This window comes from Sciurus carolinensis, chromosome 11, assembly GCF_902686445.1.
Source record: "Sciurus carolinensis chromosome 11, mSciCar1.2, whole genome shotgun sequence".
Lineage (NCBI taxonomy): Eukaryota > Metazoa > Chordata > Mammalia > Rodentia > Sciuridae > Sciurus > Sciurus carolinensis.
In genome coordinates this window covers 80076391-80101265 of record NC_062223.1, presented here as the reverse complement: position 1 = coordinate 80101265, position 24875 = coordinate 80076391, and the positions used below count along the sequence as shown (strand labels likewise).

Genomic DNA, 24875 nt, shown 5'->3' with positions numbered 1-24875 from the left:
AAGATAGAATTGGAAGGCACCATAGAGATGATCTAGTATAAACCTTTCATTTTGTAGATGAGGAAAGTGAACAATAGTGAGGTAAAGTGACTGCTAAAATCATTCTATATTTGTGGAAGCCATAGACTTAGGATTGAGTTTCCTAATTATTCAGTCTTTCAATTCCAAGAAGGTGACGCACATTGTTTTGTTTCAAATGTTTGCTTTTGTTTTTTTGGCAGTGATAGGATTGAACCAGGGTTTTATGCATGCTAGGCAAGCGCTCTACCACTGAACTACACCCCTAGTGCTTTTTGTTTTATTTATTCCTTTATTTTTACAGTACTGGGGATTGAACCCCCTGTACCACTGAGCTGCATACCCAGTCTTTTTTGAAAAAAAATTTATTTTGAGACAAAGTCTCACTTAAGTTGCTTAAGCTGGTCTCAAACTTGTGATCTACCTGCCTTAGCCTGCCAAATAGCTAGGATTATATATGTGGATCACCTCATCAGCTAAATCTGAATTCTTTACCAAAGTAAATTAGTTTCTGTTTGATCTCCTTTTGAGATTCTGTAATCCAGTTTTCATCTTCATTTCTAGAGTCTCATCAAGTCCTAGCTCAACTCCTGGACACTTTGCTTGCGATTGGCACTAAATTACCAGAGAATCAAGCTATCCAGACACGATTAGTTGATGTAGCCTGCAAGGTAAGAGTATAATGGTCTTCTCTCTTCTAAACTTGTAACTGAGGATTGCCAAGGTCTCTTAATGGTTTTAAGAGCTGTCTCTATTTTTGTCCTTGGTGTTAAGTTAGGAATAAAGCTAAGTAACTTGTTATAAAATGAGCTTCTTCCACCTCCCCAAAGAAATGAAAATAATTTCAGCATATAGCTACTATGTGTATTGTGTTTATAATGCACTTTGCTTATTATGGTGCTTTGTATTTAATTTTTCATTCTGCCCTCACAATTCTTAAGTTCTGAGATTCCTATTTTATAAAGGTAGAAATTGAGACTTAAGGGATCTAACTTTTCCAAGTTTTCACTGCTAGGAATTTGTGAGCCAGTCATATAGACTCTGATTTCTCTGACTCCAAAGCCCACATTCTTTTATTATGCCTATTGTTTCAATGAATAGGACAACTAGACACAAGCAATTATTTACCGAAAAAAAAATTTTTTTTGGTGCTGGGGATTGAACCCAGCAGCACTGTACCACTGGGCTACATCCCCAACCCCTTTTATTTTATTTATTTTGAGAAAGTGTCTCACTATGTTGCCAGGACTGGCCTTGAATTCGTGATTCTTTCCAGCCTTAGCCTCCTGAAATATTGGGATTATAGATGTGTGCTATCATGCCTGGCTTATGGTATACAATTTTAATCTTTTTGGGGGGCAGTGCTGTGGATTGAACCCCAGGTCTTACATGTGCTAGGCAAATACTCTACCACTGAGCTACACTCCAACACCCATTTTAATCTTTTATATCATATTTTACTGTGCCTTTTTAATACTTGGTACAGAAATATTATCATTGTATTACAGTTGCCTACAATATTTTTGCAGTACTGGGAATTGGACCATATTCCCTGTCCTTATTATTTTTCTTTTTGAAACAGAGTCTTGCTAAGTTGCCCATATGGGACTGGAACTTGAAATTCGTTCTGCTCAGCCTCCTGATTCACTGAGATTATGTGTGTGCACCTGTCTTTGCCTACAGTATTTAGTACAGTAAAATGCTGTAAAGGTTTGTAGAGTAGAAGTAATAGGGTATCTATTCCCTTATCCTAGGTGAATAGTAGGCTATACTGCTATACCATCTAGGTTTGTATAAATAAACTATGATGTTTGCACAGTGTCTAAATTGCCTAACAGTGCATTTCTCAGATCCCCATCCTTAAGCAACACATACATTTATTTAGTAATAAGTTTAAGAAGCGAGGCTGGGTACTGTATCACATGCCTGTAATCCCAGCCACTCAGAAGATTGAGATAGGAGGATTGCAAGTTCAAGGTCAGTTGCAGTGATCCAGCAAGACCCTGTCCCAAAATTAAAAGTAAAAGTGGGGCTAGGGATATAGCCCAGTTGGTAGAGTGCTTGCGTTGCATGCACAAGGCCCTGGGTTCACTCCCCAGCACCCCAAAAAAAAAAAAAAAAAAAAAAAAAAAAAAAAAAGGTAAAAGGGACTGGGGATGTAGCTTAATGCCTGAGGCCTTGGGTTCAATCCACAGTACTGCAATTAAAAAAATAAAAAGTGTAAAACTTACATTCTGAAAGTTATGTGGAGCATTTTTTAAAAAATTATTTATTTTTATTTAAGGTACCTAAAATAACTGAAAAAAACAACAAATTAAGAGAATTTATATTTGCCCATTTCAAAACTTAACTACAGAGCACTGGTAATGAAGACAATGTGGTACTGCCAAAAATAGACATAAAGTTCAGTGGAATAGAATTGATAGTGAAGAACTAAACCCATGTGTATTTGGTCAACATTTTCAACAAGGGTACCAATAATATTCAATGGAGAAAGAATAGTCTTTTGAACACATGGTGCTGGGGCAACTAGCTATTCATATGCAAATGAATGAAGTTGGGAACTATTCTACCACCATATAAAAAAAATTAACCCAAAATGAATTGAAGATCTAAATAAAGCAAATAAAATTATAAATCATTTGGAACAAAATACATGGGGACATTTTCAGGACCTTGGTCCTCAGTTTGCTCCCCAGTACCAGAAAACAAAAAGCAAAAACAACCCCAGCATGGAACTGGCTTTAAAACAAATACATTAGGCTGGGCATATAGCTCAGTTTATAGAGTGCTTGCCTGTCAAGTACAAGGTCCTGGATTCAATCGCCAGCACTGAAAATAAATAGATAGATAGATAGATAGATAGATAGATAGATAAATAAATAAATTGACCAATGGAATAGAATATAAAGCCTAAAAATAAACCCTCACATTTATGGTCAATTGATTTTCAGTACCTTCTGTGCCACACAATGGCCTACAATGAGGAAAGGACACATAGTGTGGAAAGGATGGTGTGTGTATTCATTAATGCTTGCTGGGGAAATTGGGTAGACCACCACAAATATCAACTCAAATGGATTAAAGACTTAAAACATAATATCTGAGATCGTAAGACTATTGGAAGAAAACAGAAGGGAGAGCTCCTCCATATTAGTCTGGGCAATGATTATTTTGATATCTGAAAACATAAGTAATAAAAGCAAAAATCCACAAATGTGGTTTTTATCAAACTAAAAAGCTTATATATAGCGAAAGAGACAGAGACAACTGCCAGGCGCAGTGGCAGACACCTGTAATACCAGTGGCTCGGGAGGCTGAGACAGGAGGATCACAAGTTCAAAGCCAGCCTCAGCAAAAGCGAGGCACTAAGCAACTCAGTGAGACCCTGTCTCTAAATAAAATACAAAATAGGGCTGGAGAAGTGGCTCAGTGGTCAAGTGCCCCTGAGTTCAATCTCTGGTATTCCCCCCCCCCCAAAAAAAAAGATTCGTGTTTGGGAGGATGGAGAGAAAAGAGAACCCTTGTACACTGTTGGAGGGAACATAATCTTTGAGTATTGAGTATAGTTCAGATTTGTCCAGAAAGTTTTTCTTTTCTTGTGTAGTACCTGCACACCTGAAATTGGAAGTGTCTCTGCTTTCTGTCTGTGTAGATTTTTCTGGGAGAACAAAGATCTTTCTTTCTTTATAAGGCTTCCTTTTAGCTTAATTGTCTCCATTTCTCCTTTTCTTCCAGTGTCTATTTCTTTTCTGTTCCTTTTTTTTAAAATATTATTTTTGTTGTAGATGGACACCATACCTTTATTTTCCTTATTTTTATGTGGTGCTGAGGATTGAACCCAGTGCCTCACACAAGCTCAGCAAGTGCTCTGCCCCTGAGCTACAGTCCTAGCCCCTTCTTTTTTGTTCCTTTAATAATATAGCAAAAGTACCTTAAACTCCTAGGACTGCAACTTGGTAGAAACATACCACCTTCCCTGCTCTGGGTGGTAACTGAACCAAGGAGCACTCTACCATCAAGCTACACTCTAGTCTATTTTCCCTCCACATTTTTTTATTGGTGGATTGTAATTGTACGTAGTGATGGGATTTATTGTTACAAATTCTTACATGCATACAATATAACAATATAATTTAGCTGATACCACTCCCTAGCACTTTTCTCCTTGCCCCCATCCTATCTTTACTTAATTAAGCTCAATTAATATGAAAAATGATAGCACTTCAATAGCTTGATAAAGTGTACAACACTGAGATAGCATTTGCAGACACTTGTAAGTTCTTAATGATGGTGTCTGTGATGTAAGAAGTGACCTGTAGAGGAAGGACACAATAAAATTGCCCTGAGGGTGTGATTTAGACTCTCTTTTGGGATAAGATTTAGTGTGTGGTAACATACTGATTATGCGTCATTGTTGCCTGGTTACCTTAGTAGCAGCTAAAAGATTTTAATTTGTTTGAAAATCAAATATAGAATTTGTAACAGTACTAGCAACCTTCAGAGCAGATATTCATTCAGCAGTTTAGTTATGAGAAATGATACTTCCATATTAAATGTAAACAAGTAATTTTAAAAACCAACTAACTTATTAACCGTGACAAACACAATCATGGTCCTGTTCAAATCTGGAAGTTTCCATTTACTTCTCAGTTTTAGTATCTTATTTTGATGGATTATTTTGAGCCCTTACTATATGTAAGATGTTGTGGGGACATAAGAGTATGTGTTTCACATTTTCATAGTTTAAGTAATTTGGAGGCAAAGAATTAACTGAAGCAAAGTGCTTGATTGAGCCGTTTGTATAATAAATTACCACGCTAAGAATCCCTCCCTTTATATAGGAGCTTTCCCATGAGATTTTCCTTGTTCCCTTCCCCTGTAAGCCCGTGTGCCCACCCCACCTTTATATAGGATGTGGCTTCTACTGAAAGTTTAGGTGTTCCCACTTAGTTCATGAATCTTCCACTGGAGCATCTCTGATATGAACCATGAACTGGAGTATCTCTGATATGAACTTACTGCCTCTCATGATTGTCCCGTTGTTAGACAGCTGTTGCTGAAAAGTTCATGCATGTGTGTCCTACATTTGCAGACTTATTCAATAGTTGGCCCACTTTTTTTTGCTTGCATTTTCATTTTTCTTTGCTGTCACCTGCTCATCTTTCCTATAATTGTTTTTCTGCCCTTCTTAAGTAGGTTTAATTTTTTTTTTTAGTACATTGCAAGTGCTAGGCTCTAAATTAGGTTACCAAATATCCATTATGCCCAGACACTATGAGCTGATTTCAAATAAAATAATTAGTAAGCAAATTAATTTAGTCCATTTGCCATAAAATTTTGTGGTGTAGGATATTATTCCCATTTTTACAAATTAAGGTTAAGGGGCTTGGATAAGATCACATAGATCCTAAATAGCAGGGCCAGTAATCAAACCTAGATCTGATTCTAGTATATTCTCATTCCACTGTGCCACTTTGTGCAGCTAAGATGTGGAATAATTTATGAACTCCACTTTCTCTGCAAAGCTTCCTATGTACTTCTTGAAGGTATTCACTGCACCTGTGTGGGTGAAGTTCTACCATAACTGCCCCTTTCTTTTTATGGTCTTAAATTACACTTTTTCTTATGGACAATGCAATGCTTTTCTAATGTTTATGAAATAGTATACTTTTAAAATTCTTTTTTGCTTGTTTATAAAATTTAATCTTTATTTTTAAAAAATCTCAAATTTATAGCAAAATTACATGCATAGTAAAAAAGAGCTTTGTTTTCTGTGAACCTTTTGAAAGTAAGTTGTCAACTTGGTGCCCCATTATTCTTGAATATTTTAGTACGTTTCCTACAAAGATAGATTTTTAGCTAACTTCAATACAGCCATCAAAATCAGGACATTAACAACACATTACTGCTGTTTAATCCTCAGACCTTATTCAAATGTCACCATTTGTTCCTTCATAATGCTCTTTATAGAAAATGATCCAATTCATAATTACATGTTGCATTTTAGTTGCCATATCTCATTAGTCTCCTTCAACTTAGAATAATGCCTAAGTCATTCCTTGATTTTATGACCTTGACACTTTGAAAATTATGGGACAGTTATTTTGTGGAACCACCTTGAATTTGTTTGTCTAATGTTTTCTCATGATTAGATTTAAATTATCCATCATTGGCAGAGATATCACAGATGTGATGTAGTTGTCGTTGCATCTTGTTAGGTGGTACACCATTTTGAATTGTTCTACCTCTGATAATGTTTACTTTTTTTTAAATAAACTTTTTTTTAATATTTAGTTGTCAGTGAACCTTTTTTTTTTTTGGTATGTAAATGGTGCTGAGAATTGAACCCAATGCCTCACACATGCTAGGTAAGCACTGTACCACTGAGTCACAACCCCAGCCCATGATAATGTTTTCTTTGATTGTTGGTTGATGTGGTATTTGTCAGGCTTCTTCAACTGTAAATTACTTTTTCCCTTTAAAATTAATAAATATTTTGTGGGGAGATACTTTTAAACTGTGTAATTATTTTGTCATCACACTTCCAATTTATGTTAGTTGTGGACTAATAGTTTTCTTATTCAATGGATTATGACCTATTACTGTCTTTGATCTTGGTGTTCACATTTCTTAATTTAGCTGGTTGGTTGCCTCTTCAAGCTGTGCATGTGTCCTTTGGACTTCTCTCTTTTTTGAATATTTTCTTTCTTTATAATACAGTAAGATGTTCCAGACTCCTCTTTTTCTTTATTCTTTTTAGTTATATATGACAGTAGAGTATGTTTTGGCATATTTATAAAAACTTGAATTATGTCTTATTCTAATTAGGATCCTCTTGTTTTCCTCCCTATGGTGCTGGAATTGAAACAAAGACCTTGCACATACTAGGCAATACTTTACCACTGAGTTATCCCCAGCCCTTCTTGGATCTTTTTTTTTTTTTTTTTTTCCCTCTACTCTAACCCTCACATCAGTCTTTTATCTGGAAGACTTGATTCCTTTTAGTTGAGAATCACACTTAAAAACCAAGAGCTGAGTGCTAGGTGTGCTCATTGCTATCAGAGTATTGCATTTATGTACTTCAGTGTATAGAATTAGAGGATAAATATTTGTTATATATACACAATTACATGTATTTATTTCTGTGTATCTATATAATGAAAATTGTCAGTTATCATTTCTACTTGTAATTCAAACCTAGCTCCACAGTTTGTGGTAGTTTTTTCTCTTTCCCTTTATTTGTATCTTCCTTCTTAGATAGTACTATCTAATACATGTTTACCTGTTTAGTACATCTTCCTGTTTGTTCAGTGTTGTATGTTTGTATGGGTGTGTTACTTGCAAAAGACTCTGGCAGCTCAGAAAGGTAATCATAAGAATTGGTTATTGACATAGTATCCACTGAATTTATCTAGCACTGTTAAAAACCTGAGGAATTTTTCAAGGATAGAGAATATTGATACTTTTAACAGTATAAATAGACGAAAAGAAAACAGATATCACAAAACTTTTTAAGTACTTAGGTTTCAAATACTCACCTTTGAACATAGTGAACAGTTTCCAAAATCATGAAATTATTTATTATGAACTGGTTACAGGGACACATGTCTATAATCCCAGTGACTCAGGGGACTGAGGCAGGAGAGTCTCAAGTATGAAGTTAGCCTCAGCAACCTAGGGAGATCCTGTCTCAAAATAAAAAATAAAAGGACTGGGAATAAAGCTCAGTGGTAAAACACCTTAGTAACTGGAGAGAGAGAGAGAGAGAGAGAGAGAGAGAGAGAGAGAGAGGGAGAGAAAGGAAGGAGGAGGAGGAGGAAGGGAGGGAGAATTTATTTATTTATTTATTTATTTATGAATGAGCCATATGGGGAAGTGAGAACTGAATTGAACAAGGGAAACTTTGTAAGGGAAACTTTGGTTCCTGATTACCTCTTCACTAAGTAGCCCATGTATTCATGTATCATTAGGCATCATCAGAGACCTATTATTCTTTTTTTCTTTTTTTTTCTGCAGTTCTGGGGATCAAACATATGGTCTTGTGCATGCTAGGCAAGGACTCTACCACTGAGCCAGTCCCCTAATCCCACCCCTAACTCTTTTTATTCTTTACCTGAGAGATTGGGGATTATGGAATTAAGGAGAGGAACAGGTAATTACTGATAGTAGTTCCAGAGACTGTACCATTATTAGAAAGGGAGGGAGACATTTGGGGGTGGTAGGGCAAGAAGAAAGATGTAGAGAGAAATTAATCATGTGTATTTCAAATCAGTGATTTCATTTGTGGATAGTTCATTGTGAAAGGTACTATCTAAAGATACTTGTATTTGCAGGGGTACATGTAGTTATCACCTTGTAAAATTGTATATGCTTTATATATGATTTTCTACTTTCCTTATTTTTGTTTATAGTAACAATAACTAATAGCCATATCATGGCATATAGTACATCAGGTTTTTCACTTTTATGTTCGAAATTTGAGCCTCTTAATAAACCTGTATATTAAGTAAGGCAAATAAGAAAATAGGAAGATTCTGAAAGTTCCAGTGACTTGACTAAATTTTATATATCTAGAGAGCCAGAGCTGCAATTTGAATCCATCTTTTTTTTTTTTTTTTTTTTTTGTGGTGCTGGGGATTGAACCCAGGGCTTGTGCTTGCAAGGCAAGCCCTCTACCGACTGAGCTATCTCCCCAGCCCACCCATCTTTTTTTAAAAAAAAGCAAACAATATTATGGATAATTTCAAATTTATTATTTCCAATTTTGATCATAAATTCCATAATTTGTTATATTTTTCATTTCTTCTCCCCTTTTACTTTTTGTTGTCTGTTATAGTAATTTAAAGTAAATTCCTAACATCATAGTATTTAAACTGCAAATACTTCATTGTCTCTAATGGTAATATGGTTTTTAATATAGCCATGATACAATTATTAACAGTAACTCCTTAATATCATCTCATACCAATTTGTATTAAAAATTTTAAATTACATTAAATATGTCCTTTTCATGATTAGTTTGTTTTAGATGAAGATCCAAAAAGATCCACATATTGGTTTTAGACAGTCTCTTAAATTTCTTTTAATTTATAACAGTACCTTTCTTTTTCCTGGTACCAGGGTTGATCTCAGGAGCACTTAACCAATGAGCCAAATTCCTAGCCCTTTTTATATTGTATTTTGTGATAGGGTCTTCCTAAGTTACTTAGAGCCTAAGTTGCTGAGACTGACTTTGAGATTGTGATTCTCCTGCTTCAGCCTCTGAGCCACTGAGATTACAGGCGAGCACCACATCTGGCTTCTTTTGTATTTTCTTTAAATACCATGGGTACATTGAAGAAACTGGGTCATTTGTCTTGTGAAATAGTTTACATTCTGAATTCCTTTTGGTGTCATGAAAATGTTGACAGCAGGAAGGCCTGTAGGTTGGTTTCTTAGTCCTTTCGATCTGAACTCTATTACTTAGACATCTTTCTTGCTTTCTGGCATAAGGTGTGCCATGCATATTTTTTGCTGCAGTCTCAAAACTAACCATTTCTCTAAGGAATTCTATAATTGCAGGTTTTAAAACTTCAAGTTCCATTTACTTTTCTCTGTAGAAATGCATTTCAGTCTGAGGATGATGATGCATCAGGAGGTAATGCAGTCAGTTTTATGGGACTATTGGTGTTTTTTGAAAAACAAAATAGAATACAAATATCAGGGAATATCACAAGACATAGGGGTGAATATTGTTTTGTTAAGCTTCTTGTATATATATTTTTATGTACTACGTTTTACTATAACATATATTTTTGGTTTTAGGTCCCAGTCAGAAAAAGTTTGAAAGCCTGGTGTATGATCATTTCTCCAAAGAATTTTTAATTCCTGTTACTGTGTTATGTAAACAGCTAATTTTACTAATACTGAACTGGGTATGAGAGAATTAACTGATAATTTATTTAAAATGTTGGTGAGGAGGAACTAGAATGAAACATTGACAGTATCAAGTGTTGACAAGGATGTAGCACACATGGCAGACTTGGGCAACACTGGTGGAAATGTAAATTAAAATCAGTATAACCACTTTGGAAAACTGGCAGTATCTTCTTAAGCTGACTATATGTGCATTTCTATGACCCAGCAATTCCACTTTTGAGTGTATAACTAACATAAATGTGAACATGTGCACTAAAAGCCACACATAAGAATAATTACAGTAGCATTAGTTTAGTAGTGAAAGACTGTAAATACCTCAAATACCCACCAACAGAAAGAATTAATAGATTTTGGTGTATTTGTAAATAGAATAGTATATAGTAATGAGAATGAATGTTGTAGGTGCTGTACCATGGATATATCTCACAAACATATATTAAGCAAAAGAAACCAGATAATATTGATTTGATTGATCCCCCCTTTGATGGTAGTAGGGATTGAACCCAGGGAGTCTATCCCCAACCCTTTTAATTTAATTAATTAATTAATTAATTAATTAATGGTTTGACTGAGTTGCCAAGACTAACCTGGAACTTGGGATCCTCCTGCCTCAGCCTCTTGAGTTTCTAGGATTATAGGTGTTGCCTCCACACTCAGCTTGATTTTATTTTCTAAAGTAGGAAATAGGCAGAATGAGTCTATGGATTAGAGTCTATGTTACCATTTTTGGTGATAGTGGAGGTGGTGGTGGGATTGGTGGGAGGAGGCTTGAGAGCAGTTTCTGAAGGTTTAGTCACATGCCATCCCCTTCCCTACATCCTTCACCTTAGGTACTAGGATTGAACCCAGGGGTGCTGAATGACTGAGCTACATCCCCTACCCCTTTTAAGTTTTATTTTGAGATAGGGCCTCACTGAATTGCCAAGTCTGGCCTAGTACTTTAGGATCCTCCTGCCTCAGCCTCCTGAGTCTCTGAGATTCCAGGCACGTGCCACCATGCCTTGCTGTGTTCCATTTTTTAATCTGGGTACTTTTTAAATGTGTGTATTTACTTTGTGAAAATCCATTGAGCTGCATATTGCTGTGTGGATATTAAAGAGTTTTAAAAATTTATACACTTTTTGTCTTGTATTAAAATTTGATGCAAACAAAATATGATTCAGATGTAATTTTTATTAATTTGTTTATTTTGGAACTGGGAATTGAACCCAGGGATTCTTTACCACTGAGCTATATTCCAGCCCCTTTTGATTTTTAAAATTTTGAGACAGGGTCTTGCTAAGTTACATGGGGCCTCACTAAGTTGCTTAGGCTGGCTTCAAATTTATTATCCTTCTGCTTCAGCCTCCCAGATCACTGGGATTATAGACCACCATGCCCAGCCAGAGAAAAATTTTAAAGTATGTGCTCTGTATGTACAAGGCAAAATGCTGGCCATTGTAGATATAAAGATTTAACAGTGGGATTCCTGTTTTCTAAAGAGTCATGTATATTTGGGGAAGATGAATACTGAAGTAACATGATGCTAGACTGGTAAGAATATAATGATCAGATTGGTTCCTGGGCTGGGGTTGTGGCTCAGTGGTAGAGCACTTGCCTAGCATGCGTGAGGCAGTGGTTTGATCCTCAGCACCACATTAAAAAACAAACAAAAAAAATCATTCCTGAAGTTGATGCAATGCTTTTGTTTCTGTTTTTAAATGTGTGTGTGTGTGTGTGTGTGTGTGATGGTGCTGGGAATTGGACCCAAGGCCTCATGCATGCTAGGCAAGCACCCTATCACTGAGCTGCACATCAGCCCTTGTTTGTGTATTTTTAAATATATATTAATCATGTCCTTTTGTTCCCTCTTTTCTTTGTATAGCACTTGACAGATACCTCTCATGGTGTAAGAAATAAGTGCCTGCAATTACTTGGCAATCTTGGCTCTTTGGAGAAAAGTATCACAAAAGATACAGAAGGTCTAACTGCCAGAGATGTCCAGAAGATTATAGGGGATTATTTCAGTGACCAAGATCCACGTGTCAGAACAGCAGCTATAAAAGCCATGGTAAACATGATTATTATTAAAACTAATTGGAGGGGCTGGGGAGGTAACTCAGCCGGTAGAGTGCTTGCCTTGTAAGCACAAGGCCCTGGATTCAATCCCCAGCAAACCCCGCCCCCCCAAAAAAAAAAAAAAAAAAAACTAAATGGAGATGATTTTCAATGAGTTTGTTTTTTGTTTTTGCCCAGGGCTTTGTGAATGCTAGGCAAGCACTCTACCATTGAGCTACACCTTCCTTAGATTTTTTTTTTTTTTGTCATTATTTCACATTTTTTTAGTATTCCCTTGGGATAGTCCATGGTTTAGGCTTTTTGGTGAGGTTCTTTTTATTCTTTTTTGGAACTGGGAGTCACACCCAGAGCTTTGCAAGTGCAAGGCAGATGCTTTGCCACTGAACTATATCCCAGCCCGTGGGTTAACCTTTTTAAATGCTCAAGTGCTTATGCTAATAAATCTTGGACTAGTTTTCTTATCTATATAAGACTATTTTGCCCAAAAGGAACCATATTACTCTGATACAAGGTGAGAAAATATATGTGATTGTATGGAGACATTGGAAATACTAATCTTTTCCACAAATACTTAAACTATCTTTTTTATCCAGTTGCAGCTCCATGAAAGAGGACTGAAATTACACCAAACAATTTATAATCAGGTATTTTGCCTTAAATGATTTCTCTCTGAAAGGGCAAGAGAATCATGAAGCTGGACAGGTGGCACTCTGGTTCTCAGAGTTTGAAAACATAAGGACTTCAGCTGGATAATAGTGGCCATGCTAATTGGGATGAATGTGCAGTCATATCCAAAACATACTTTTCAGGAAGAGAATGTGGGATGTATGATTTAATAGCACTAAAAAATACGAAAAGGACTTTTAGGCATATCTAGGAAGCTCAATATGAATACCAGAGTGCATGAAGTAAAGTATAATGTTTAGAATAAGGAAAGTGGTAGTCTTGCTGATCTCTCTTTGGGTGGACCATATATGAAGGCAATTCTGGGTACCACATTTGATGAACTAGAATGTTTCTGGAGTAGGGTAACCAAATCATGAGGTCCTATAAAAAGATCTTACCCGAGTGTAGTATTGGTAAAGAATGGCATAATGAAGTTGTGGAAAAGTTGATTGACAGTCTTTATGAAGGACCATAGCAGGTGATATTTCTCTTGCAGAATAATGAAATAATCTAGTGATATGGAATCTAAATCAACACTCAGTGCTCAGATTTTGTTTGCTTACCAAGAGTGGTTTTTTTTTTTTCCCCCTTTTCCCCCCTTTGGTACCAGGGATTGAACTCAGTTGCTCTTGATCACTGAGCCATATCCCTAGCTCTATTTTGTATTTTATTTAGAGACAGGGTCTCACTGAGTTCTTAGTGCCTCACCTTTGCTGAGACTGGCTTTGATCTCAGTCCTCCTGTCTCAGCCTCCTGAGCTGCTGGACAGTTGCGTGCCACTGCATCCGGCTCTAAGAGTGCTTTTATCTCTTGGAGAAAATTATAATTACCCAAGTCTCTATAACTGATGTGTATACCATATTTCTTCTTTTATAAGATAAAGTGGAATGGTTCCAGAATGCTTATGTAACCATCTCTTTTCCTCCTGTAGGAAAACTGTGGGAAATCAAATAACTAAAGAAAACTTGGAGAGTAAGGACTCAGAAGAAAGACAGTCAACTGATTCCGATGTTTAATGGCATAGGACTGTGTCAGTAATGTAGGCAGTCAATGTTGAGGACCTTAGGGGAATGAAGATGGAGTGATAGTGAAGGATTTGAAATATAAAGTAGAATATGGTTTCAGAATGTGTTATTTTGGTTGTATTGCATTTGAAAGTTTGGTGGGATATCTATGAAGAAAGTTCCAGGTCATAGATAGTTAAGAAGGTTTGGGTCAGGAGAAATTTGAGCTGGTGGTAGATACTGGAGCCATCACCATATCTTGGGGACATGAGGATACCCAGAAAGTGTGAGTAGGTTGAAACAGCACAGTGATGTTAAACCAAAATAAATAAAAATGTGAGCTTTGATTTTATAGACAGGGGTGAAAAATCCATCTTTGCTGTGTGAGCCTATGAAAGCAGTAGAGTGGGCTACCAGCAAGTTCTGCTAGATTTGATACAATTCTAGTTATCTGTCAGTCTGTGGCAGGACACATAGTCCAAATATAACTGGAACAGCTGACAGAGGCCAAGAATTCTTTGGTGGGTAAAGGTTCAAGAAGTTAAAACCATCTACAAGTATTTTGATTGACATCCTTATCCAGTCACCATATCTTCATTTTAAAATAGTTTGAACATCACCTAGGAGGACACAGAACTGATAGACTTTTGGAATCCTTCTTTGCAGGCCTGTAAATTGCTCTCTGATGACTACGAACAAGTGCGCAGTGCTGCAGTCCAGCTTATCTGGGTTATCAGTCAGCTCTATCCTGAAAGGTTAGTGTGGGTGTAAACTGACTTCTGTTTATTTATTGCTAAGCATTTTTCTCCCCTTTCAACAAGCATAAAGCTACCTTCAGAAAAGAATTCTGGAAGGGAGCAAGCACAGTGTGGAAGGGGACAAGCATAGGCCCTGCAAGTCAGGATGCCTGGTCCTCTGTTTTCAACTCTGCTATGAATTTTCTGTGTTCCTTGAGAAAGATATTTTTGGGTCCCAGTCAATCTTAACTGTAATTGAAGAGACTGGACTATCTCTCAAGAGTCTTAGCTCTTTTGGGGGTTAATCATTAATATTGTTTGAGGCCCATTTAATTTAGTTTTTGTTTGGGCCAAATGCCAACTGAAGGTACCAGATGTGTGTTGAGAATAATGATCCCTTGTGTAGTGTTTTCTTGGTTAAAAATATTTTCACAGAGGTTAAATCATTGATTTTCACAGTGATTCTTTGATGTGGGGAGACAAATGTTATTTATTCCATTTATAGGAGAGCTCCTTCTTATAGGAAAAAGAGAATTTTTTTCCTTTTCATTAAGCTGTCTTCCAAAATCTGAAAACTAGAATGGGTTGATAAACCCATAGGAGTAGGCTCCATTTATAGTTTTTTTAGGACTTAGAAACATACACACAAAATGGAAATTGCCCCTTGTTTTAGAAGTAGATTTGCAAGTGTTTTATATTGATTTACTCTGAGGCCTACCATATTTACAGTAGTTCAGTTATAGGAGATAATAAATGGCTATAGAATACTCTATAGTTTTTTTTTTTTCCTTTGTATATGTGTGTGTGTGTGTGTGTGTGTGTGTGTGTGTGTGTTTGTGTGTGTGTGGTGGTTCTGGGGATTAAACACATAGCCTTAACCATGTGTTCTACAACTGAGCTATACCCCCAACCCCAAGTTCTTGATTTCTTCGTGAATCTTTGAACCTTTGGTAGGTTACACACATTTATTCATGACATTGAAAATTTGCAGTGCACAGGAGGGTTGGTTCATACTCCCAGATTGACTTTTTTATGTTGAGATGTGTTTCATCATTCTAGGATTCGAACTGTATTATTCAATTATCATTCCCTTGTGTATCAGTTTTCATTGGTCATTCTTAGTTTATTGAACTTGCGGCCTTAGGCTCATGTTTTATTATGTGTTTTTTCTCCTTTTCTTTTAATCTAGCATTGTCCCAATCCCTTCTTCTAATGAAGAAATCCGTTTAGTTGATGATGCTTTTGGAAAAATTTGCCACATGGTCAGTGATGGCTCCTGGGTGGTTCGTGTTCAAGCTGCAAAGCTATTGGTAAGTTGCACTTTTTCTTTTTTTAAATTTCTGTTTTGGATTAAACCCATGGCAGTCTATCAACTGAGCTATATCCCCAGTGCCTTCATTATTTTCTTTAGAATAGGGCCTCCCAAAATTGTCCAGGCTGACCTTGAACTTGAGATTCTCCTGCCTCAGTCTCCTGAGTAGCTGAAATTACAGGCATGCATTCCTGTGCCTGGTCAAATTACACTTTCTTTAGTGAACATATTGCCTGTTAAGTCTTTTATTATATGTATGTGTGGTACAGGAGATTGAACACAGTGGGGCTCTACCACTGAGCTACATTCCTAGCCATTTTTACTTTTTGTTTTGAGACAGGGTCTTTTGCTAAATTTTGAGACTGACCTCCAATTTGCAATCCCTTTGCCTAAGCCTCCCAAGTAGCTGGGTTTATAGGTGTATTCCACCATGCCCAGCACCTCTTAAGTTTTCATAAACATTTCAGAAACTACATATTAGGACAGGTGTGGGTCATTTTTAGAAATCTCAGAATTTCTTAATATAGAAATAAATAGGGGCTAGGGTTGTGGTTCTGTAGTAGAGTGCTTGCCTAGCACGTATGAGGCACTGGGTTCAATCCTCAGCACATAAAAATAAATAAATAAAATAAAGGTATTGTGTCCATCTACAACTAAAAAACATATTTAGAAAAAGAGAAATAAATAGCTTACTTTCCTATAGAGTCTTTTTTAGAATTAGAAAGATCTCATAGATAATCCTATTTAACCTTGTTAGCATACAAGATAGCCAAAGCCTAGAGAAAGAGGAAATTAATCAAAATAGGTGCCGGGGGCTGGGTATATAGCTCAGTTGGTAGAGTGCTTGCCTCAAAAGCACAAGGCCCTGGGTTCAATCCCCAGCATCGCTTAAAAAAAAAAAAAAAAAAAAAAAAAAAAGTTGCCTAATTTACTAAGCACCTGTTATGGCCTAGATATTTTGCAAGGATGCCCTTTATATTTTTTTTTCTCATTTACTCATCATAGCAACCCTGCAAGAGGGATACTATTACTCCTGTTTCTCAGATAGTAAAACTGAGAAGTAAATTATCTGGTTTATACAGATAGAAAATCATAGAGTGGAATTCAGATCTTAATAGTCTTTTAGCTTGGCACCTTCCTATTGTCTTGCCTTTGAGGATTCATAGCACATTTTTTTGGTCATTTTTGCGTTCTGGAGATTTAACTTGGGGATGCTTTACCATTGAACTACATCCTGAGACCCCTTTTTAATTTTTATTTTGAGACAGAATCTCACTAAGTTGCCAAGGCTGGCTTCTAATTTGAGATCCCCCTGTCTCAGCTTCCGGAGTGACTGGGATATAGGCATATGCCACTGTGCCTGGCCGTAACTCATTTGTTTAAACAAAACTTTTTAGGGTAGAGCTATTCCCCTCCACCCCTCCTTTTTTTTGGTACTGGGATAGAACTATCTTTACAGTATTGGCCTGATAATTAGCTTATCTTTGTTACATTGGACATGTCCCTTGATCTTAGTCTCAATTTCCTCTTTCTCTCTTTCTCTCTTTTTGTGGTGCTGGGGATTGAACCCAGGGCCTCATGCTTGCAAGGCAAGTGCTCTACCAGCTGAGCTACATTCCCAGCCCATTATCTCTCATTTTTGCCTCACAGGTTGTCACGATGTTCCAGTGGGATACTTTGTAAGAAAATGTTTATAAATTGTAAAACACTATGTGAAGGGTTTGGGATTATAGTATATACTTATATATAAGTATATATAAGAATTTCTACATCACAGCGAGAAAATCTGAGATTCCTTTTACACACTTCTTTGAGGGTCCCTAGCAGTGCCTCTCTTGGTGAGATTGTTGGCTGAATTGTTTGGACCTTACTGCCCTAGACACAGATCCAGTGATTGCTGTAGTACTGTGGTCAATATTTATTTGGGTAACTACTGGAACTTACATGAAGCATTTTCATGAAATAATAAGGAATACATATGCTAATTTCAGAATTTCCTGGCTAATAGATTATATTGCTTGTCCATAATTAAATGGAGTTAAGCTAACAGTTAATGATTCTGTTTTAGAGTCAAATTTGGTTTTGATTTGTGAATGTTTTTATTTTATTTTATTTTTTGGTACTAGGGATTGAACCCAGAACCTTGTGCATATTAGACTTGCACTCTACTACTGAACTGTATCCCCAGCATGAATGTTTTAAAATTATGAATAGTTCAGTTATTCATCAAATCCTTTTATTCAACAATTACTGATCATCTATAATGAACTAAATATGTCTTTATCAATTTATTTAGGTAGTGGAGATTGAACCCACATACACTTTACCAATGAACTACTAAATCCCATTCCTTTTCATTTTTTGTTTTGAGATTTTGTTTTGCTTAAGTTACTGAAGGTCCCACTAAATTTCCAAGACTGACCTTGAATTTGTTATCCTTCTGCTTCAGCCTCCTGAGTCACTGGGATTATAGGTATGCACTACCAATGCCCCCCAAGGGAGGGAATGTATTTAGAAGAATAATTTAATGATGTGTTCACTTGAGTAGGTAGTTTTTAAAAATAATCCTTAAAGCAGGATCATTGACAATTTTGTTCTGTACCCTCATAGGATTTGAAATCTATTTCTATAAAGATGTATGAATAATGAATGTTATATTGAAAGAATTTCTACTTGAATGACTCTTAAACTTGAGTCAGGTGCTTCATGTTTTAATTTAATGTTTTTAAATATGAAAAGTTCCAAATTATATAAGTAATTATGTTGTATTCAGAAGTAATTAATAGGACTGGGGAATAGCTCTGTCTTGGAGTGCTTCCCCTGAGTTTGATTCTCAGCATCATTAATTAATAACTTATTTTTTCTAATACTATTATAGAGTTTCTAGCCTACTACACTAGGCTTTTTAAGTTATGTGTATACACACACACACACACACACACACACACTTTCTTTTATGGAAGCACACATACCTATATGTATGTATACGTAACCTCATATACATACTATTTTTAAGTAATTTTTAGTCCTTTTAAATTCTTTGAGGTTGATATATTATTTATTTTATAGATAATAAAACTAAGATTTACCCACGTATGGTGACTTATGCCTGTAATCACAATGACTCGGGAGACTAACATAGAAGGATCCAAATTTGAAGCCAGTCTGAGCAAGTTAGTGAGATGCTACCTCAAAATAAATTAACTCGGGGATGTAGCTCAGTGTTAAAGCACCCCTGGATTCAATCCCCAGTACCAAAAGAAAGGAAAGAAAATTCAAAACCGTGTGAATGATGTGAAAGAGAATGACTTAGTTTCTTTCTTTGCCCAAAGGGGGCAAAGAAAGTTGATTTCTGAGTAAGCAGATCCATGAAACTCTTTATAGTCACTACTTTGAAATCAAGTCTAGTATTGACATTCTATCTAGGATGTGGTTTTTAGTTCAATGATTTCTTCTTAGGATGTTGAATTTCTCGTAGTGAAAAGGGTTAATCAGTGTTCATAAACTTCTAGAAGTCTCTGAACTATTGGAACTTAAAATGTTATAACATTTTAAGATTGTGATTTGTAGGCTTTTATGCCTGAGAGTCTGCCAAGGATTGACCTTTCCTGAGGTAAATGTAGATGTCCTACTTAGTGGCAGTTTAATGACTGATACACTAATCTGTCTCACTTGCTTTTCTGCTTCTTTTTTAATTATCTAATTAGATAGGAACTAGAAGCTTTATGTTGTCAGCTTTTTGTAGTAGTAAACAAAATACCTGAAATGAAAACTTAAAGGAGGAAAGATTAATTTTGATTCATGGTTTCAGAGATTTCAATCCATGATTGACTGGCTCTGTTGCTTTGGACCTGATGTGAAGCAGAACATTATGGCAGAAGGACATTGTAGATGAAAGCTGCCCCACTCATGATAGCCAGAAGCAGAGAGGAAGAGTGGGGTGGTGGAGAACAAAGATATACCCTTCTGGGGCACACCACTAGTGACCTACTTCCTACAAGTGGGACCCACCTCCTACAGTTTCTATCACATCCCAACAGTTCATTCAGTTTATTAATTCATCAAATGGATTAATCTACTGATGAGATTAGAGTCCTCATGATCCAATAATTTCTTAAAAGCCCATCTCTGAACATTGCTGTATTGGGGGCCATGCCATCAATACATATTAGGAGACATACCAGATCCAAACCAGAACACTTTAAAACTAGAAGAAAGAAAGAATGCACACACGTATCTGTGTTTTTTATACTAATGGAGCAGTTTTTGCTCTGAAAGCTTGTTTGATACTGGTTTATTAAATATTTTGTTTTAGAGATGGTTTATAAAGCTCTCCAGTGAAATTATTTTCTTAGCATTTTAAATTAATACTGGAGATTGAACCCCTGAGGTACATTCCAAGTCCTCTCCCAAATTAAAAAATAAGCATTTTATTTAGTCTCAAAATAAACAAATATTTTTATTTTGAGACATGGTCTTTCCAAGTTGCTAAGGCTGGCCTTTACCTTGGGATCCTCCTGCCTCAGCCTCCCAATTTGCTGAGATTACAAGGGTGCACCACTGCATTTTGCTAGGGTTAAAATTTTTACATTGGTAAGTAGCATTAGTTGTGCAGTTGGAGAGGTACCATTTTACCTGAATCATTTTGTCTTGGTTAAAATAGACAGGAATGTGAATGCTTTTCTTACTGGTTCATGTTTTGATGAATTGACCCAACCCTCACCTCTTGTATTTTCCTCAATGATGGATGGTATCTTCTACTAAGACATGAAATAGAGAAATTTGTGGGTTCTTTTTCTTTTTTCTTTATCCATTGAGTCATCAGCTCATATCAGTTCTACCTCCTTGACATCACCTGAATCCATCCATTCTTCATTTCTACTGGGCCCATACTAATTTAGGTCTCACCATTTTTTAAGTGGATTACTATACTATAGGGCTCTTGGCATTTGTGGCTTTAGATGGAAAGCTTCAGCTATTTGATGACACTGAAAATTTACTGCAAGTGATACATAATTTTTTGATGCCTTCTGTATTGTTGGGAGAGAGCTCAGCTGAAGACAGAAGAGGCCTTGGAAAGTATGGAAGAGTTAATTTACTGCATCATCATTTGATTCTTTGTTCTTTGTGGGGAAGAAATGCTTCTTTTTTTTTTTTGCGGTACTGAGGATCAAACTCAGGGCCTTGTGCTTGTGAGGCAAGCACTCTACCAGTTGAGCTATCTCCCCAGCCCAAGAAATGCTTCTTGAAAAGCCAACTACTAATGCTGGTGGGATAATTGAAGACAAAGTTAGGAGACCTTAAAAATTTACCTTCCTTTGTCGAGTGCAGTGTTACACGCCTGTAATCCCAGCTACTTGGGAGGCTGAGGCAGGAGAATTGAGAGTTCAAAGCCAGCCTAAGCAGATTAGCAAGGTTCTTAGCAACTCAGTGAAACCCTGTCTCTAAATAAAATATGAAAAAGGACTTGGGATGTGGTTCAGTGGTTAAGTGCCCCTGGGTTCAATCACCAGTACCAAAAAAAAAAAAAAAAAAAAAGTTTCTTAGTCATAAGATTGATGTTTGAATAAAAAAGTTTAGGTTTGGCATTAGCACAGATTTATATAGCAAACAACTATGTGGTGATAAAAAGTCATTTTGAGGGCCAGAATTGTAGCTCAATGGTAGAGTGCTTATGTAGCACAGGTGAGGTACTTGAGTTTGATCCTCAGCATCACATAAAAAACAAATAAAAAATAAAGGTTAAATTCTGAAAAGGAAAATTTTAAAAAGTTATTTGAAACTACTTTAGTCATAACAGTACAATTGTTCTTACAGTCAGAGGAAAGGGTTTGTTTGAGTAAAGATATCCCCAAAGAACATATAATTTTCTATGGAAAATGTGGGTGGAGAAAAGATCTATGTCTGTATAAACATTTTCACGTTTATTAACATGGAAAGTGGAAAATGTCTCAGATACTTGCATTAAGGGATGTCCACGACCTGCTTTTATAGCCCTTATTTTGTGGGGAGGACAGAGATTGAACTCAGGACTCCTCATATTGCTGGACAGGTGCTCTAACACTTGCTACAGCCCTAACCCTTCTAAAAATTTTAAGAATTTAAAATTGAGTTACCCAGGCTGGCCTCAAACTTGGGCTTGTCCTGCTTCAGCCTCCTGAGTCTCTGGGATTGCAAGCATGTGCCACCATGCCCAGTTTAAAGCCTCTTAAACTGGACTCTGTTTCCATTTTGATTCCTTCTAGTTCATTAACCTCACTGTTGCAAGATGCACTTTATGAAGTATAAATCTATGCTCTCCCTTATTTAAAACAAACAAGTTATCTCATCTCTCAGCCTCAGTTTCTCACCTTTAAATGGGAATAATAAAGGTACATTCTTCATGGTCTTATTAGGAGGAGTAAATTTTAAAAATATAAGTAAAATATTTTGCACATAGTTGACTTCATTAAGTGTTTAATGGAGATTATCTAATTATTTTTATAAGGTAAACTCCTTCCTCCTAGCAAACAAGACTTTATAATCTGATCTTACCTTTCTGTCCTGCCCCATTCATAAAACCACTGAGTGTTTCCCACATGGCATTCTCTCATACGTCATGCATTTATACTGTGATATCTGATTCCCCAACCATATCTCTTCTTGCCTCCCCTCCCTACTGCTCAATTCCCATAGCATCCTTTACAAGTGCATTTTGTAGTATTTCATACCATAATGCAGCAATCTTTTTGCTTGTCATTTTCCCTCACTTGTTTTCCAGATCAGTTTATGATGTTGACGTCTGTTTATTTTTCTATTCCTGGTCTGATAATTGTAGGTATATAAGTGAATGGTTGCTAAATAAATATTTGTTTTACTGATTGAGTGATGAATGAACAAATGAATGGAAAGAATGAAATAAATGCAATGAAGAGACAGCAAACAGTAGGAGTTAAGTCAAAGAACTGTACAACCTGAGTTCATATTTCAGGTTGGGTATTTCCTCTCTTTGTGACCTCCAGTGTATGTTACTTAATGTTTTTGGTGCTTTTCCCCCTTTATATGTAAAATAAGACTAATAATAGTGTTTACTTCACAGGGTTGTAATGAGGATTAAATAAGATATGTATAAAGCCTTGAGACATTGCATGGCACATGGTAAACTCTGTCAGGATGTGAGCTGCAGCTGTTGGTACTATCACTATTACTTATATTGTATTCCAGATGATTCAGAACCCATAGGCATCTTTACTATCTTTATGCATTTAAGTTGGTTGCAAACTTTGAATATTAAGATAATGTTCAAATAGTAAAAATTATTTAATATGCTGTGGATTCTTTCCTTTTACAGGGATCTATGGAGCAAGTCAGTTCTCATTTCTTGGAGCAGACCCTTGACAAGAAACTGATGTCAGATCTGAGGGTAACTTGAATTGTTTGTTGTTTCTGAGTATAAACAATATCAGTGTAGCAATATGCCGAGTTGTGTTGATTTAATTTAGCAACCCATGCATTTGTTAAATTAAGGTAGGATTGCTAGATAACATTTTAATTTAAAATTCTAGCAGTTTGAACCAAATTGCAAGCTACTTCATTTTTTTATTATAATTACGACATACTATATGCTGATTGTCCTTTACAAGGATGCAATATTAATTTTCCATTGTTAGAAACTACAAAGGTCTGGTCTTGTTTTGTTAGGTGGTTTGACACCTAAGGACTCATCCATAGTAGATCCCATGGGAGAGTAACTCCATTCTTCCAACAGCAACAAATTTCCTCTTGGAAGTGTCCTTAGGCTTTAACTGTAATGGTTCTTTTATGTTTGGCAGGACCAGATGTTACTTTGAGAATATGATATGTACATTTATTGACAGTAATTTTTGAAAATGTAAAAGTGATAATGAAGAGTTACAGAATTTTTGATAGAGGAAAAGGGGAAAGAATTTACCCATATTTTCATTACCCTAGTATAATGACTTGGTCATTTTGGTATATTTCTCTTTTTCTTATGTATGTTCTTACATATGTTTTAAACATTGAATCATTATATATAGATAATTTCATGGTCTTTTTACATTTACCACTACATCATATTCTTTCTGTCCCCATAGTGTCAACTTTATACTTGTTCTTTTTACCAATTGCATAATATTTTGTTGTGTAGATGTACCATCACTTTTTGGCTATTTCCTCTAATGTCTGTATCAGACATTTATTGTGTCCTTATTTTCTGCCAGTATATCACATAATCACTTCATTCATATTAGCTCTTTTTGTTTTTGAGTTATTCTGTAAGATAAATTCTTTAAAATGATTTTATACTTGACATCTGTGCTTTGTGAAACATTTTCATGTTTTCCTGAAGGGCATGATTCCTTTTTGGGGGGGCAGCCGTACTGGAGGTTGAATCCAGGTGTGCTTTACTACTGAGCTACTTTTATAGCCCTTTTTATTTTTTATTTTGAGATAGGGTCTCTCTAAGTTGCCTGAACTGGCCTTAAACTTATGATCCTCCTACCTCAGCCTTTTGAGTCGCTGGGTTTACAGGCATATGCCACTATGCCTGACCCATTGCCTTGATTTGAGAGTTTATTTAAGTGGTCTTTTTTTGTTAGGTTTTGGTCTGGTATGTTAGAAGTATAAGGAAGGAAATACTTATAGCAAATGGTGAGGAATGGATAATATATAGGTTTCTAAAATACACTGTGAGGTATAAGCTTTATATTGTTGAATGTGACTCACATCCTTTTAGATAGTACCTATCTCCTAAGTGCCTCTGAGGTGATCAGCCATGAATTATGGACCCACTCGTAAGAGGCAGATGTGTGAAACAGAGTACCGTTCATTTTTTTATGATGAGAATCATAATTGCCAGGTGTACTATATCTTTACTTTAGCTGACCAGTGTATTCCCCCTTAGGTAACCTGTGTGGAAAGTGAACTTACTAGAAAGTCATTTGGTGAAGCCCAGTGTTGCTCACTCAGATAGAGCATAGTATTGACATATAGACTTACCCTGCTTTTATTTCCCCTTTTTCTTACTTCCTCCCTCCCTCCCTCCCTCCCTCCCTCCCGCCTCCTCTTTCTTTATTTCTTTCTTCTTTTCTTTTGCTTTTGGTGGTACTGGGTATTGATTGAACCCAGGACCTTGCACATGCTAGGCAAGCACTGAGCTAT

At 36.2% G+C, this 24875-nt stretch overlaps 1 protein-coding gene across 3 annotated transcripts in view; it reads left to right on the top strand.

Moving 5' to 3' along the window:
* Ints4 (integrator complex subunit 4) overlaps window positions 1-24875 on the top strand; it is a 105646-nt gene that overhangs the window by 13197 nt on the left and 67574 nt on the right. For 2 of the 3 annotated variants that reach the window (XM_047517421.1, XM_047517422.1), the window contains exons 4-9: window positions 583-689; window positions 11804-11989; window positions 12591-12641; window positions 14334-14422; window positions 15594-15714; window positions 23047-23118. In XM_047517421.1, the coding sequence (XP_047373377.1) occupies window positions 583-689; window positions 11804-11989; window positions 12591-12641; window positions 14334-14422; window positions 15594-15714; window positions 23047-23118 (626 nt within the window). The remainder of the gene's footprint in view (window positions 1-582; window positions 690-11803; window positions 11990-12590; window positions 12642-14333; window positions 14423-15593; window positions 15715-23046; window positions 23119-24875) is intronic. The other variant, XM_047517423.1, reaches the window with a different exon arrangement.